Here is an 18399-nt window from a genome sequence, read left to right as displayed (position 1 = left end):
CTGGGACTGTACCTTTTCTTGTTTGTACTGATTAAGCTATGCTCAAATATAAGATCCTAAAATTCTGAGGTTCTATGACCTAAAATAAGATTGAAAGTGATTTAGAAAAAAGATTTTCCTTCATATAGGCACAAAATGTAAGAAAACCCCTTCATAAATCGGGCCCTTGGCCATATTTTCACATTAGCCAGATTCCAGAAATGACAGATTAGTTGACGGGGATGTTTGGTTCTTGCCCAGCTACTACGAAGTTACCTTCTTTGGAATCATGAAAATTACTAAAGTCTCCGGGATCTGGATAGGAGTATGGCAAGTGAGGTGATCAAATTTGCACATGACAAAATTATTAAGAGTAGTTAAATCACAAACGGATTGTGATAAAATTCAGGAGGTCCTTGTGAGACAGGAAGATTGGGTGTCCATATAACAGATGAAATATAATGTGAACAAGTGCAAGGTGATGCATATAGGGAAAAATAGCCCATGTTGTAGTTACATGATGTTAAGTTCCATATTAGGAGCTGCCACCCAGGAAAAAGTTATGGGCATCGTAGGTGATATTACATTGAAATCATTGGCTCAGTGTGCTGTGGCATTCAAAAAATCAAACAATGTTAGGAATTATTAGCAAGGGAATGGCAAATAAAACAGAGGATGTCATAATGCCTCTGTATCATTCCGTGGTGAGACCGCATCTTGAATACTGAGTGCAATTCTGGTCACCGCATCTCAAAAAAGATTTAGTTGCACTGAGAAAGTACAGAGAAGGGTGACCAAAATGATAAAGGGAATGGAGCAGTGAGAGGAAAGGATCACCTTGCTGGTGGCTGAAAGGAATCAATAAGTTTTGCTTGGGAAATTTTTTTTTAAGTATTGGGGAGAAGTAAACTATTGGGGTATATTATTTAGTGTATTTGTGTTTGTGCTTTTAATAGTAAGGCAGCTAATAAACATAAGTTAGTGTGTAACAAGGGCCTGCTTTCCAAGTGGTGCATTGTCCTTTTGCACCGAGGATGTGTCTGCCCAGGAGGGAAGGGTTAGGTCGGCCATCATAGTTGGTGATTCGATTATTAGGAATGTAGACAGCCGGGTGGCTTCTGGGCGTGCAGATCGCCTGGTAACATGCGTACCTGGTGCAAAGTTGGCGGACCTCATGTGGCATCGCGACTCTCCCACGGCATCGCGGCTCTCCCGCAAGGGGGTTTGCTCAAATTGTTTAATTGGCAGGGAGGGGCCTTCCTCGGTGCCGGCGAAATCAGCTGTGTCTAGGAAATCAGCTGTCCCTGCTCAAGACGGCAAGCGCGCTGCTAGGCAGGTCCCGTCCCTGAAAACTGCGGGAATGGCGGCCATCTTGGCTGCAGACATGCAACCTATTTATTTACCTGATGGGGGAAGGGATTCTATAAATCATCAATCCCCACCTGATTTAAGCCCCGTGGACTCTCCAGATTTGATCCCGGACCCTCAGGATGATATTCCCCCTCCTCCAATGCTTGGGAAAGCCCCCTCTCATTTCACAATGGATTTTGTACTTTTATTGCATAAAGCTTATGTCGCTAGCTTGCTGCAGCAGGATGATCCCCCCCCAAAGACCCCCCCCCTCCCCTGCAGGCTCCTATAGGCCCTACCCCTGCAAAGGTGCCTAGGGTGTCTACTGACCAGGCACCTAAGCTTCCAGATTCCCAGGGAACTAATCGGGTTCGGACTATCCCAGGGTTGCAAAATCCGCCAGATCCCCCTACCCCTCCTCAACTTCCAGACCCTGATCTGGATACAGATTCTATAACTCTGAATCCCCCCGGTCGAAGGTGACGACCCGCATGACCTTTGCTTATTCCAGCGGGAGGAGCTGGACCCGCTCATACCCTTTGTTCTAGCTGTATTGGGCATCGAAACCCATCCGTAGAATGCCGCGAGTACCCCGGTTTCCAGTAACGTGGACCCTGTCCTGGCAGGACTGAGAGCCCCTCCATGCACCTTCCCTTTTCATCCTATGCTAATGCAGTTACTGCTCCGGGAATGGGAAGCTCCGGAATCTGGTTTACGGGTGGGCAGCAGGGCAATGGACAGTCTCTACCCCCTCCTGGACCAATGCCTAGAGATACTCAAGGTCCCTAAGGTGGATGCTTCAGTGTCCGCTGTAACAAAGAGAACCACCATCCCGGTGGTGTGAGCAATGGCTTTGAAGGACCTTCAGGATTGGAAGTTGGAGGTACATTTCAAGAGGATTTTTGGAGTCCTAGCACTCTGTGTGTGGGCGACAGCATAGCAGTCTCATGCAGCGGGCAAGCCGCAGGTGGGTTCAACAACTACTCAGCACCCAGGACCTCCCGGCTGCAGAGGCGGAACAGGCGGAGCAGCTGGAAGCCGCGGTTGCATATGGAGTTGATGCCCTCTATGATCTTCTCAGAGTGCAGGCCGGAGTCATGATTTCAGCGGTGTCGGCCAGACGACTCCTCTGGCTGTGAAATTGGGCAGCAGACTTCTCTTCTAAATTGCAGTTGGGCACTCTCCCCTTCAAGGGTAAATTGCTTTTTGTTGAGGACCTGGAACAGCTTATTAAAACTTTGGACGACAACAAGATTCATAAGCTGCCTGAGGACCGCCCTAAACAGTCCAAATCCTTTTTTTCCTTTGCACGTTCATTTCAGGGGGGCAGCGCAGGTACAACAAGCCGCGGGGGGCATCCCAAAGAAATACCTCCACTAGATCTCAATCATGGTCTCATTCCTTTCTTGGACGACGTCCATTCTGGGATGGTCACCCTCAAGGATCAGCCACGAAGTCCTCCCAGTGAGATGCAGCCGGCCCATTCCTCCGTTCCCAACTTAGGTGGACGTCTGTCCCTATTTCACGAGGAATGGGTCAAAATTACTTCGGAGCAGAGGGTCCTTGAAGTAATCGAAAGAGGCTACGCTTTAGAATTTTCTCGGGATCTCCCAGACCGCTACTTAATCTCTCCCTGCGGGAGTCGGAAGCGTCCAGCGGTGTGCCAGACTCTAGACAGGCTTCAAGAGCTTGGTGCCATAGTCCTGGTCCCCCTGGAGGAACAGGGGTCTGGCCAGTATTCCATCTACTTCGTTGTCCCCAAAAAGGACGGCTCCTTTTGACCAATCCTAGACCTCAAGAGAGTCGTCAAGGCGCTCAAGGTTTCCCATTTTCGGATGGAGACCCTAAGGGCGGTCATAGTGGCGGCTCGCTCAGGTGAATTTCTTGCCTCTCTCGACTTGTCTGAGACCTACCTTCACATCCTGATCTGCCAGGAACACCAGAAGTATCTTCGTTTCAACATCCTGGGGCGGCACTACCTGTTTTGAGCACTCCCGTTCAGTCTCGCCACTGTTCTTCGCACATTCACCAAAGTCATGGTGGTTGTGGCAGCCTTCCTCCACCAGGAGGGATTCCTAGTCCATCCTTACCTGGACGACTGGGTCATTCGGGCAAAATCGGAGAAGCTCTGTGCGATAGCAGTCAATTGGGTCTTGTCTGTCCTCACCTCCCTCGGGTGGATAGTCAGTTTTTCCAAGAGCAACCTCAAGCCCTGGAATTCCTAGGATCGTGCTTCGACACCCATGTGGGCAAAGGTTTGCTGCCCGAGGCCTGGGCGCTCAAGCTCATGGATCAAGTACAACGTCTATTATCTCTCTCGGTGCTCACGGCCTGGGACTATCTCCAGGTCCTGGGCTCTATGGCTTCAACTATAGATTTGGTTCCTTTAGGCTTTTGTGCATATGCGTCCTTTACAGAAAGCTTTGCTGTCCTGCTGGAAGCCGGTCTCGGAGGCATTTCAAACACCTCTCCCGCTCTCCGACTCTACCATCGCCAGCATGCAGTAGTGGCTCTCACTCGCTCACCTGTTGAATGGGATGCTCCTGAAGACACCCCAGTGGATTATTGTTATGACAGATGCCAGCCTTTCCGGCTGGAGAGTGGTATGTCAGAATCAGTCTACCCAGGGACAATGGTTCCCAGTCCAATCCCAGTGGCACATCAATCGTCTGGAGGCCCGAGTGGTCCATCTGGCACTCAAGTCTTTCCTACCCTTGATCCATCGCAAAACTGTGAGAGTCCTCTCCGACAGTACCACCACAGTAGCTTACATCAATCGCAGGGGGGCACCAGGAGTCATCTGGTGGCCCTGGAAGCCAGCAAGCTTCTCTCCTGGGTGGAGCGCCATCTGGATCGACTGGCAGCCTCCCACATTGCGAAGAAGGAGAATATTCAAGCCGACTTCCTCAGTCGTCAACATTTAGACCCCGGAGAGTGGGAGGTGTCCAAAGAGGCGATGGATCTTGTCGTGCACAAGTAGGGAGCTCCCCACTTAGACCTGATGGCCACCCTGAGGAATGTGAAGGCTCCCAGATTCTTCAGTTGCAGAAGGGAGCACTGTTCAGAAGGCATGGATGCCCTAGTCCTACCCTGGCCTCGCAATGTCCTCTATGTGTTCCCACTCTGGCCTCTGGTGGGAAAGGTACTCAGAAGGATAGAACGTCACATGGGGCAGGTCATTCTCGTGGCACCAGAATGGCCTGGGAGACCATGGTTTGCGGATCTGTTGAACCTCACGACAGACGGTCCTCTTCGCCTCGGTCACTTCCCAAACCTACCGCGGCAAGGTCCAGCGGCCTGGTTTTTGAGCGGCGGCTGCTGAGGAAGAAGGATTATAAAGAGAAAGTTATATCCACTCTGTTGTGTGCACGTAAGACTTCTACCTCTCTCGCTTACATTCGTGTATGGAGAGGGTTTGAGAATATGTGTGCCGATTCCGGAGTACAGGCACGCAAGGTCCCGGTGTCCCAGGTCCTCTCCTTCCTACAGAATAGCCTCTCCAAAGATTTGTCTTTCAATTCCTTGCGGGTACAGGTTTCGGCTCTCGGTTTCCTCTTAGGGCGGGTCGATGGTTACGCGGTGGCGGCCCATCCGTCTGTCGTTCAATTCCTCAAAGGGGCCAAGCAGTTGAACCCGCCTGTCCAGGCTACTTGTCCCGTCGTGGAGCCTTAATTTAGTACTTCGAGTTCTTTGTGAGGCGCCCTTCGAACCCCTCCAGCAGGCCACGCTTAAGGACTTGATCTTAAGACAGTATTTCTAGTCTCTATTTGCTCAGCCAGGATAGTGTCCGAGCTCCAAGATTTGTCTTGTAGGGAGCCTTTTTTTTGCTTTTCTGATTCAGGTGTTTCCCTTAAAACAATACCATCCTTTTTACCAAAGGTTGTGTCCTCTTTTCACGTAAATCAGTCAGTGGAGCTTCCTGCTTTTTCTCCAGAAGACATTGCAAGCAAGCCTGGCGGTGACCTGCGGCATCTTGATGTAAAAAGAGTACTACTGCAATACTAACAGGTTACAAATGAGTTTCGAGTCTCTGATCATCTCCTTGTCTTATGGAGTGGCCCAAATAGGGGAAACAAGGCTTCTAAAGCTACCATCAATCGATGGCTAAAAGAGGCGATTGCGTCGGCGTATATTTGTAGGGACCGGACATTTCCGAAAGGCTTAAAGGCCCATTCTTTGAGTTCACAGGTTACCTCTTGGGCAGAGAGTCAGTTGATCTTTCCGCAAGAGATATGCAGAGCAGCTACTTGGAAATCTCTGCATACCTTTGCTCGTCATTATCGCCTCGATGTACAGGCGCCAGTTTTTGGTTCCTTCGGCAGACAGGTGCTTCGAGCGGGACTATCTCGGTCCCACCCTACTTAGGGAAGCTTTGTAACATCCCACTGTCTGGACTGATCCGGGTATGTATAGGGAAAGGAAAATTGGTTCTTACCTGCTAATTTTCGTTCCAGTAGAACCACGGATCAGTCCAGACACCCACCCTGGCTGCATTCTACTTTTGACACGTCCACTCGAAGTTTTTTCACTCACAGGTTTTGAAAATATCTACTTCATATCAGAACTATAAGGCACCGGAAGTATCTACTGGATAGATATACCGTATTTTTTGCTCCATAAGATGCACTTTTTTTTCCCCTCAAAGTGGGGGGAAAATGTCTGTGATTCTTATGGAGCGAATATAAAAAAAAAAAACAAACTAACTAACTACAACCCCCTACCCTCCTGACCCCCCGAAGACTTGCCAAAAGTCCCTGGTGGTCCAGCGGGGGTCCAGGGAGTGATCTCCTGCACTTGGGCCGTCGGCTGCCAGTATTCAAAATGGTGCCGATAGCCTTTGCATTTCAAATTGCAGTTTAGATGTTACATGTTTATGCTTGCTTGATCTTCCTCTGATTAACTTTACATTGCCTGCTTTGATAACGTTTATACTGAAGGGACACAGGGTGAGTACTGTCCTGATACAGGATCCACTTTAAGTTTTTCTCTGTCTCCATCTGCTGGACAGGAGGCTCAACCCACTGTCTGGACTGATCCGTGGTACTACAGGAACGAAAATTAGCAGGTAAGAACCAAATTTCCTGTTTTCTTTCATGGATTACAAACTGGTTAAAAGACAGGAAACAGAGAGTAGGATTAAATGGACAATTTTCTCAGTGGAGGGGAGTGGGCAGTGGAGTGACTCAGGGATCTGTGCTGGGACCTGTGCTTTTCAATATATTTATAAATGATCTGGAAAGGAATACGATGAGTGAGGTAATCAAATTTGCAGATGATACAAAATGATTCAGAGTAGTTAAATCATAAGTGGATTGTGATTGCAGGAAGACCTTGTGAGACTTGAAACTTGGGCATTCAAATGGCAGATGAAATTTAATGTAGATAAGTTCAAGGTGATGCATATAGGGAAAAATAATCCATGCTATAGTTGCACAATGTTAGGTTGCATATTAGGAGCTACCAACCGGAAAAGAGATCTAGGCATCATAGTGGATAATATATTGAAATCAGTGGGTTCAGTGTGCTGCAGTAGTCAAAAAAGCAAACAGAATGTTGGGATTTATTAGAAAGGGAATGATGAATAAAACGGAAAATGTCATAATGCCTCTGTATCGCTCCATGTCAAACCACACCTTGAATACTGTGTACAATTCTGGTCGCCGCATCTCAAAAAAGATATAGTTGCAATGGAGAAGATACAGAGAAGGGCGACCAAAATGATAAAGGGGATGGAACAGCTTCCCTATGAGGAAAGACTAAAGAGGTTAGGACTGTTCAGCTTGGAGAAGAGACGGCTGAGGGGGATGTGATAGAGGTCTAGAATGAGTAAATGTGAATCGGTTATTTACTCTTTCAGATAATAGAAGAACCAGGGGGCACTTAATCGGAGAAAGTTATTTTTCACTGAACGCACAATTAAACTCTGGAGTTTGTTGCCAGGGGATGTGGTTAGTGCAGTTAATGTAGCTGGGTTTAAAAAAGGATTGGATAAGTTCTTGGAGGAGATGTCCATTACCTGCTATTAATTAAGTTGACTTAGAAAATAGCCACTGTTATTACTAGCATCAGTAGCATGGGATAGACTTAGTTTTTTGGGTACGTGCCAGGTTCTTATGGTCTGGATTGGCCACTGTTGGAAACAGGATGCTGGGCTTGATGGACCCTTGGTCTGACCCAGTATGGCATGTTCTTATGGTCCTCTATGAGGAAAAACTAAAGAGGTTAGAGCTGTTCAGCTTTGAGCAGAGACTGCTGAGGGGGAGATATGATAGAGGTCTACAAAATCATGAAAGGACTTGGAACAGGTAAAAGTCAGTTATTTACTCTCAGATAAACAAGGCCTAGGGAGCACGCCATGAAGTTATAAAGTAGCACATTTAAAACAAATCTGAGAAATCTCTCTGTAATTCATTGCAGAGGATGTGGTTAAGGCAATCAAAGAGCTGGGTTAAAAAAAGCTTTGGATAAGTTCCTGGAGGAGAAATCCATAATCTGCTATTAATCAATAGGGAATAACCACTGCTTGTTGCCAGCATTAGTAGAATGGGATCTATTTAATGTTTGGGTACTTGCCAGGTAATTGAGACTTGGATTGATCACTGTTGGAAACAGGATACTGAGCTTGATGGACCCTTACTCTGACCTATTATGGCATATTTTATGTTCTTATCTCATAGGAGCATGAAATATACAGTGAGCTTCATAATTCATTCTGTGGTTGTAGTTACATTGTTTGGCTTTCCTCTAAGTATTGCTGTGCAACTGTTGTAGCATTGCTTGTGTCTTTTTCATAGGCCATCAACATAATGATGCGGGTTTTGAAGAAATATGGAAGTTATGAAAAGTTTGAACAAGCCAATGGAGGAAGTCTCCTTCCCAAAAGTCGGATCTGGACTCAGATCAGGAAATACATGGAGAGAGAGCACTGCCTCGGGGAGGTAAGAGCACCTGGAAGACTGGCCACTTCTTAAACTTAAGAAGCAGATAGATGAAAAGCTATCAACTGTCCATCTTCCTTTTATCTGGCCAGAAAATTGTCTATATTTGTACTTCCTCCTTCCTAGAATTCTGACTCTTAATGCACTGTAGTGGAGATCAAGATACTTTCTCTGTAGGATGTACCAAGATTGGAATGTCTGAACATATACTTAGTTGCTGAAACTACTTCTACTATTTATTTCTGTAGTGCTACTAGACATACTGAGCGTTGTACAAAAGAGACAATCACTTTTGCGTAGAGCTTACAAATTAGTCATGACATACATCTAGTCAAGACTTTGGGAATTTAATTTAAGAAAATGGTTAAAATCAAAGATGTAGGAGTGGGTGCAGGCTTCCATTACAAAAGTGTCAAAAACAGTTTTCTATAACCCCAGTCTAAAAATTGTTCCCACTCCCCTGTAAATTTATGTCTATATATTTATGTGCTTAATTGGTCAAAGCTTACCTATTTGCCAAATAAATATCATGGGCCTGTGACACCATGAGTGGTCTTTGGCTTTCCAGAGAACAGATTCAGTCTGGACTTAGGCTATCCTTTTACAATTTTTATTAATTACAATCAAAAATTAAAAAACGCAATCCTGCTTACCTCAGCAGTGTTGGAAACAAATGTAGCAGTTTTTCTATCGATAAGCAGGCTGAATTAGCCATGCTTTCTGGATGATGACATCCACTGTCATGGGGGCGGAGCTATCCAAGATTGCAGAACTTTGCTGTACACTTGCATGACTCTTCCTGCGTGTTTCCTGCAGGTCTTCTCAGGTTTTTTTCCGTGCTCTTTACGGTTGTGCGGACATGTCTGTTTTTTCTCCTTGTGATTTTTTTTCTCCTTCATGACAGTGAAGCCCAAAACAGCACTTTTCAGTGTTAACATGTCCCACAAGACACCGGGATTTATATGCTGCCAATGCAGTCACATTATATCCATCGCTGATGGACATAATTATTTATGCCTCGGACCTGACCTTGACTGCGCCTGGATGTCTCCCTGCGCATAGAGGCAGTGGGCCACGAAGATTGCCAGACAGAGAATGGGTCATCAATGACTAGTAGTTAAGCACTGTCTCCTCCACTCAACGTTGGCCAATTAAATCATTCAACCCTTGACTCAAAATCCCACCATCCAGATCCAGTAAGGAGGGCATCATCAATAGGCCTGGAGGAAACCTCTGCTAAAAAAAAAGAAAAAAATCCAGATGTACTCCATTTGAAGGCAGCCGTCACAATACAGTCTTCAGGCACACTTGCGAGAAACTGCCAAGAAAGAACGCATTGGAGCCGCAACTTAGGGCTGTAACCTATATGGCACCAGAGCATGCAGTGCATGGGAAGCACAATGCAAAAAAGTTAGACTCATCCAAAGCAGTCAGCGCACGGATACACGAGGCAGCAGACAAAGAACGATGCCGATGCATTGCCCACACACCAGCTCAATACAATGACACACCAGCCAACCTTGAAACATAAGCAGCAGAGATCTCTCGATGCACCTACCACGCAGTCAACACAGGGGAGGCTTACAGCCAGACAAAGCAAAATATCCAATTCTGAGGCAATCCTACCTAAGACATAGGAACAATGTCAATTAGACCAGATAGAGCCCCTTCGGAATTAACGGATGATTTACTGGAGTCAAATTCCTCGGACCAAGAGAAAGGGAGGATGTCTCCAGTTCAAGTACACTCTACCGCCTCGTCTATATCATCCCAGTCAGGGAAGAGGATCCACTCAGGTTTCTCTTCTTATGCACAAAAACAGCATCATTCTCCTCTCCTGCAAGAACCCTTGGAGAAGAGATCAAAGCTTCCATTCCAGAACCTCTCTCATCAAAACGTGTAAGAATTTTGGATTCCTCCATCTTGTTAGCGGCTATGGCCCCAAGGAAACGCAGTAGAAAATCTCTTTATCCATGGAGCCGTTCTCAGAATACAGATGTAATTCTGTTAGAGACATCCTATAGTCCAAGGCCCAGCAGCCTTGCTGGCAATGGACCAAATTACCACCATATTAAAAACTTTTTTCACTATTCTGGCTATCAAGGAGCATCCTGTACCACATCAGCCAGCAACCCCTTCAGAAGAGATTATTCTCCATTTCTGATTGAGGAGGATGGTAATCTTCGAGACATAGTACAAAATCTATTTCACAATTCTCACCAGAATTGGATGATTGCCACAGGATTCGCCACAGTCTTCACCGGGTAGTTCCGAGGAATTCCATTGGATCCACCAGAGAAACTGCTAGAGCCCTCTTTGCCACCTGAGCATTTAACTTACTAAAACTTTGTGGAGAAAGTGAGTATGGTGTTAAACATTGAAATGCTCAAGATTCCAGACCCCAGATCCGAGGTGCTCGGTATCTTGAAGATTTTGGATATACCAGTAGAACCAACAGCCTTACATCCCTTTCGCTGCTAGACTCAGTGATGGATAAAACATGGGAGTCCTTCTCGGGATTGCCAGCCTCCCAGAAATTAGATCTGAAGTTCCGGATGAGAAAATCTTCTCACTATGGGGTAGTGCAACTCCCGCGTGCCTCAGTGGTGATGGAGTCGGCAATGAAGAAATCAAGGCTCCACATTGTTAGTGGCCATTAACACGTCCCTGGGCAAAGAAAACAGGATCCTCAATGACTTTGGCTGCAAGGTTTTTCAGAGTTCCTTGCTCAACTCGAGAATTCATCACTAGTTTATGTAACTCAGTACCTCTACAAATGTGTTCAGAACCTAAAACCTTTCATTAGGTCGACACAGGTGAGCAGTTAACACCTCAACCTCTGGTCGATTTGGAAGCGGCATCTGCTTCGGACAGTCTACAAAGTCTTTGATACCTTGGCACGCACTTCTGCAGCGCCTATCGCTGATCAGAGGATGGCCTGGTTGTGGTCCAGCAGTATTAGTAAGATCTCCATGAAAAACTAGCAGACTTGCCTTGCAAGGGTGATAGTCTTTTCAGAACAGATTGAGGGAGACTGTTTCTCAAATAAGGAGCAGAACGTGGTAGTCTTATTGCTTACTTCGCCCGAGGAATCATAGAGTACTGCCAAGAGATACTACTCACAATATAAAAAGCCTTTTTACCAAAATAGCCTATAGGGCTATGTCTTACCAACCTCCAAGGACGCAAGCCCAGCAATCTTAGCAGAGAAATCAGTGGGGGCAGTAACAGCAGCAGGTATAGCCCCAAAAGCCACAACAGGGTTTTTGAACTTAGTCCAGTTACAGCTACCATCATATGTAGGGGGCAGACTGACATACTTTCACCAATACTGGTCAGTCATCAGTTCGACCAATGGGTTTTGAGTATAATTTTTCAGGGATACAAACTAGATTTCAAGCAAATCACATCAACATCAAATCTGGTACCATCAACATGGGATCCTTCACAGATTCCTTTGTTGCAGCAGGAAGCGCAAGCTTTACTTCAACAGCAGGTGATTTGCTGCTGCAGTCTCAACTCAACAAGGGCTACTGCTTCCAATACTTCCTCATCCTGAATAAGAGTGAGGGGGGGGGGGGGGGTTTCATCCTATCTTGGACTTGCGTTCTCTCAACAGATCCCTCAACAAGAACAAACTCCTTAAAGTCAATTTTGCCTTCATATAGCCCAACGATTGGATGTGTTCCCTGGACCTGAAGGATGCTTCTACTCTCATCCCAATCCACAAGACATGTTGGAGCTACTTGTGCTTCCAAGTGGACTTTCGTCATTACCAGTACAAAGTTCTCCTATTTGGCCTTTCATCTGCCCCGACAGTTTTGTCAAAATGCCTTGCAGTAGCTGTGGCTCATATACAGAATAAGGGCATTCAAATGTTCCCATATCTGGATGACTGGCTCATTGTCTCCCCGAACTCGAAAGATCTTAGAGACTATCTAGCTGACACAATCTGATACCTTGAGAACCTGGGCTTTCTCATAAATTATGAGAAGTCCATACCCCCTTTACAGAGCATTCCTGCCCAATAAAAGAGCTCAGGTACTGTACTTGCTTTGCCTCCAACTTCTGAGAAAATCACATTCAACAGTACGCAGAGTTCTCTTTCTGCTGGGTCACATGGCGGCAACAGCAATACATGTAGTCCCTCACACCTGACTGCACATGAGGCGATTGCAATAGGGACTAAAGACCCAATGGGTGCAATATAGACAACCCATGTCAAGGAAAGTACATATAACAACCTCCGTGAAAAGGGTCATGTCTTGGTGGCTAACCCCATCAATTGTGACAGAAGGGGCCCCTGTTCGGAGTCTGCCACACCAGTTCATACTCACAACGGATGCCCCAACGCAAAGATGGGGAGCCCATTTGCTTCGGTTCAAAACTCAGGGCTTGTGATCTCTGAAAGAAAGCAGCTTCTGGATCAAGTTCTTAAAGTTTGGAGCAAGAATGCAATTTGTACATTTGCAACAAAACTTCAGGGACTACGTGTAATAATACATATGGACTTATATTTTACATAAACAAGAAAGGTGGGTCCAGTTCCAGGACCCTTTGCAAGGAACCTGTGCAGATTTTAGAATGAGCAGAAACATACACACTCACCCTGTGGACGATCTGCCTGCCAGGGGTAGCAAATGTGGAAGCTGACAGACTCAGGATATTTCATCCTCACGAACAGTCATTAGACCAAGCAGTAGCGGGCAACCTGTTCAGTCACTGGGAATGTCCTTGGATAAATCTATTTGCAACAGAACCAACACAAAACTGGATAGATTCTGCTCCATTCTCCCCAGCCACAGGAGGGTATCTGAATACCCATTCTTGATTCCTTGGCTGAATAGCCTGTTCTACACAAACCCGCCAAGACCTCTGGTATCTCGAACAGTCCAAAAGTGCATCCAAGATGGAGCAAACATGTTTCTTAATGTGCCGGCGTGGCTAAGGCAACCTTGGTATGCCTATCTAATACAACTTTCCAGTTATCCACCAATACCCCTGGGGGTCACTGTACATCTACTAACCCAAGAAGGGTGAATTCTACTCCATCAGATGCATTCCTTCCTCCAGATGATGGCATGGAGATTGAACAGACTGTTCTAGGCACTTCAAGCTGCCGACATACATTCAGGACATTATAGTGTCTGCGGGAAAGCCTTCAACCAGGAGAAATTATTATGCTTTTAAATGGCAAAGATACTTGAAATGGTGTTACACCAATAGCACTGTGAAATTTTCTTGCACTCCTGAGCATTTATTAGAATACCTTCTTACTCTGTGTCCGGGTTAGCAACAGCATTCATACAGGTTCATCTAAGCACAATAGTAGCTTTACATACAACAAAGGATAGGCCTTCCATTTCTACTCATCCCTCTAGTATCTTTCTTTATGAAAGGCCTTCTCTGGCTTTGTCCTCCAATCCAAATCCTCCGGTCCCATGGAATATAAGCGTGGTCTTAGAAAGACTTATGTTTCAGCCATTTGAATCTCTGGAATCAGCGTCTCTGAAGCACTTAACTTGGAAAGTTGTTTTTCTGATCTCAGTGACTTCAGCAAGACGAGTCATTGAACTTCAAGCACTGGTACACTATTCCCCATACTTGCAATTCCACAATAAGGTCTTACTTTGATCCCATCCTTTTTTCTTACTAAAAGTGGTCTCTGCATTCCATTTGAATTAAACCATCTTTCTCCCCATGTTTTTTCCAAAACCACATGGGAATGACAGGGAGAAGAAATTACACATTAGACTGCAAACGGATTTCAGTCTATTACAAGAAAAGGACTCAGTCCATCAGGCGGATTATCCAAACTGTTTATCTCTTAATCTAAATGCGCTGGTACAGCAGTGACAAAGAAGACATTGTTGAATTTGATAACTCAGTGTATTCAATTCTGCTATGCTAAACAATCTGCTAAACTGAAACTTTCCATTAAAGCTCATCAAGTGAGAGCAACGACTGCCTCCATAGCACATCTTAAAACGTTCCAATTCAGGACATTTCTAAAGCAGCTACAAGGTCATCAATTCATACATTCACATCCCACTACTGTCTCAACCAACAGTCAGCATCCGACAGCTCAGTGGGAGCAGCAATCTTAAACCATGTAACAAGGACTTGAGGTGCTATCCACAAGGAGAACAAGTTGCAAAAAAAAGAGAAGAGATTTCTAATTGGGAAAGAAATGACAAATAGAATATGTTTCACACAGTCAAGGCAACCCTGAGCTTGGGACTCCCAGAAAGCATGGCTAATTCAGCCTGCTTATCGACGGAAAAAAGCAAGTTTGCTTACCATAAATGGTGCTTTCCGTAGGTAGCAGGATGATTTAGCCATGCAACCCCACCTCCTCCCTGGACGGCCGTCTACATTATTGCATTAAAGTGGCTTTATCATCAACTGAGGATACCTGTAGGAAATGTGCGGGAAGAGACATGCAGGTGCACAAGCAAAGATCTGAAATCTTGGAGAGGTAGCTCTGCCCCGTGATGCCGGATGACATCACCCAGAAAGCATAGTTAAATCATCCTATTTATGGAAAACACCATTTTACGGTAAGCAAACTTGCTTTTACTTACATAATTCGTTTAGTAAAATTCCTGCTTTCTCCTAATCTCGTCCGGGTTTTCTCTTTCTGTCTCGGTCCTGGTATCTTATCTTCCCGCGGGGAACACCCTACAACCAGGATTCCCTTGTGGCTATCAAGATTGACCAGGCTAAATGCCTGATATAACACACCTTCCTTTACAGGACCCTGTTTCCAAAATCTTTTAAAACACAGAATGGGTGAGACCTAGTTGGAAACTTGACTCTTGATTAACTGCTGTATCATTATTTTTTTGTCCTCCTGTGTTCTCTTTTAACCTTCTCTATTGAAAATTATGAATAATATGCTTATAGTTGGTGTACAAAACTGAAGTGATAGCATTAAGGTAGGCCAAGAAGTGAAAGTATAGGTTTTGATATACGTGAGGCCAATAATGTGTAAAGAATGAGAGAGTGTGGGAATGAGCAGTGATACCCACAGGCATGGAAACAAACTAGACTGACTCCAGCCTTCTTAAAACAGTACTCTTTAAAAAAAAAAAAAAAAAAAAAAGTCTTACACATGTACATCCATAGACTGTCTTCTCCTCAGGGTACACTTTTTATTTACAGTGTGTTGCTTCGTCTCAGCTTGTTGTTTGGATAGTGATGCATACAGGAGCTGCCTTCCTCCCAGAGACCTGGACTTATCTGGTTTTCCCCACCTGGATCCCAGCTCTTATTCCCCAGTCTCTGGTTACCCCTTTTAAGCTCCAACTGCCCCGCAGGATCCCGCCCATAGAGCATACTCTCCCTTAAGGCATTTAAGGGGGACTAGCAGTCTAGCATCTTGCCTGGTCCTGCACAGGTAAATAGGGGAACACTAGGGGCACTTCCTCACATACCCCTCCCCTCAGCTTGGACCTGTCGGGCCAAGCTTCCCTACTCCCTCCTTGATCACTTCCAGGAGAGTCCAAGACCTCCCAGTCCCCTTCTGTTAGGGTTACTATGGACTGCATCATGACCACCACCCGGTGTGCCATTCGCACAGTGCACATCCCAACTCCTTTATGTCGTTTGCTGGCTCCGGGTTCAAATTCCACCTGATGGAGCTTCATGGATTGACTGGGGAACCACCAGTGCTGATTCCTCTGAATCCTCAGTGGCTGGGCTCTCCGTGGACTCTTCCTCCAGGTTCTCCCCAGCGCTTCCCTCTGGGCTCTCCACACTTTCCTTTTCTGTACACTCTGGCCACTCGCCCATACCAGTCGCTGGCTCCTCCGCAGCCTCCCTTGCTAGGGTCTCCGCAGCACCACCCTCTGGGCTCGCCAAGGCATCTCTCACTTTTCTTTCATGCCCTCTCCCTCTGGGCTTCTCACAGGAGTTGTTTTGAGGCTCCCAGTAGTGTTTGGGCACCCTACAGAGTCTTCATCCAGACCACCTGTAGTGCCAACTTCTCACTTCTCAACATTGCCTCCTCCTGGGCAGTCCGTGTTGCTCTCCTTAGGGTTCTGTGTGACCCCTCTCTCAGGTTTCTTCACAGCCCCCTTCTCTGCTCTTCTCACAGGAGCTATTTCTGGACTCCTGGTAGTGTTTGGGCACCATACAGAGTCTTCACCAGGTCCACCTGTATTGCCAATCTCCAGCCTTGCTTCCAGCTGGCTAGTAGTTTTTCTCAGCTCACTCACTAGCATAGCATTCTCTCTTGCAACTTGCTTCCCGTCCTCCTCCCACTGGGTCATCTCTGCTAACATTTCTTGTAGTTGAGCAACCAGCTGCTGCTGTTCTATAGTGCCTCTTCCTGGACGCTCTGCATATGACAAAGCCACGAAGCCCCATTCCACACAGAAGTTGATGACAGCCCAGGCCGCTGACACCTTGCCTGACTTTCTTGTAATCTCCCATCTCCCTCCTGGAGATTCTGAATCAGGGCCTGCAAGCTTCCTTCAGTCATGCTCTGAGACTGCTAGATTCTGGGGCGGCACATATTCCCTGCAGAGTGGCTTGCTTGTTGAAAGAGGGCCCCACCTGACTTCCATTCACCACCTCTCAACCCACTCTGGTAGCTTCCCCGGGGTCACGTCCTGCTCAGCCCAGCCCTGTTCCACCGGAGTTTCTTTCACTTTTCTTTTCAAGGCAAAAAAGTAAAAAAAACAAAAAAGCCTGCTTGACCACCGATAACTTGCTCACTGTTAAAGCTCTGTCTGTCTCCCAGCAGGGCTTCTCCCTTTAGGCAGTTCAACCCTAAAACTTCCTGGCTGTCTCTGCAACCAGGTCCACACACAGTTTCCTCGATACAGTACAGTGCGCTCCGACAGAGTGCACTGTTAACCCGCCACTGGATGCGCGTTTTCCCTTACCCCTTATTCAGCAAGGGGCCGAAAACACGCATCCAATCCACCGAACCTAATAGCGCCCGCAACATTCAAATGCATGTTGATGGCCCTATTAGGTATTCTCACAGGACAAGCAGGATGGTAGTCCTCACATATGGGTGACATCATCAGAATGGAGCCCAATCACAGAAAACTTCTGTCAAAGTTTCCAGAACTTTGACTGGCCCCTACTGGGCATGCCCAGCATGGCACTAACCCTGCAGCCAGCAGGGGTCCCCCTTCAGTCTTCTTTTTTTCTGTGCAGCAGTAGCCTCGCGGTTTAGGAGCTCTGAAGAGATTCCTGACAGGAATTTTCCTCACGGAGCCCCACAAGGGTCCCTCCTCTAACTTTTCTCAGGCCACGGTACTCCGGTAAGTTTTTTGACCGTCTTCCGTCGAGTTTGGCCCTCGTGGCCTACTGGCCATTGACTGTACCATGGCTCGATTTTTTTCTATGGCCATGGCGTCGGGGTTTCATCGGTGCCCGGACTGTACTCGCACCATGTCTATCACAGACCCTCATGGAGTCTGTGTAATGTGTTTAGGCCGTGAGCATGATGTCCTGACTTGCACCAAATGTGCCCTCATGACACCAAAAAGTCACAAAGCCAGAATGGAGAAGATGGGACTCCTCTTCCGTGCTCACACCCCGATTCCGTCCATTGCATCGATGTCATCGGAACCGGCACCGAAGTCGCACCAGCATCGACCACTGTCCGGTGACCATCCGCCATCGACGTCTTCATGGCCATCGACTCCCGTTACTCCTCCTCAAGATCGAGGGGATCGTAGGGAGAAATATCGGCATCGTAAGTCTCGGACCGTTGAGGGAGCGAAATCATCGACCTCGCCACCGTCTGAGCCACCATCGAAGAAGCCCCGTCCAGGAATGGCACCGACCATTCCTGCGACCGGGACATCGAGGCCACCCTCACCCGATCGGGGTTTGGGAGTCGTGATTCCGCCTGTAAAGGTGGTCCCTCCAACTGTGCCTCCGCCTCCCTCTTCTGTCACGGAGCCGGGGCTGCTTGCTCCAGGTCTCCGGGAAGAACTGGACCGGCTGGTCCAGGAGGCCATCGACAAGGCGATGCAACGGCTTCAGGTTCCTCCGGCACCGAGAGTGGAAGCAGTTACCGACCCGATTGCAGCAGCGCTGGCACCGCTGCTATCCCGGATGGAGGCGCTCATGACTGCCCTTCCACCGGTGATTCCCGGGTCTCCGATGG

The 18399-nt window shown here is 46.9% G+C and overlaps 1 protein-coding gene across 1 annotated transcript in view; it reads left to right on the top strand.

Moving 5' to 3' along the window:
- Nucleotides 1-18399, top strand: part of KIAA0895 (KIAA0895 ortholog) — a 155479-nt gene that overhangs the window by 64534 nt on the left and 72546 nt on the right. Inside the window, exon 3 of the mRNA XM_029589490.1 lies at nucleotides 8124-8267. Within this exon, the coding sequence (XP_029445350.1) occupies nucleotides 8124-8267 (144 nt within the window). The remainder of the gene's footprint in view (nucleotides 1-8123; nucleotides 8268-18399) is intronic.

This window comes from Rhinatrema bivittatum, chromosome 2 (assembly GCF_901001135.1).
Source record: "Rhinatrema bivittatum chromosome 2, aRhiBiv1.1, whole genome shotgun sequence".
NCBI lineage: Eukaryota > Metazoa > Chordata > Amphibia > Gymnophiona > Rhinatrematidae > Rhinatrema > Rhinatrema bivittatum.
The sequence above is the reverse complement of the archived record's forward strand: the minus strand, read 5'-3'. Positions and strand labels throughout refer to the sequence as shown.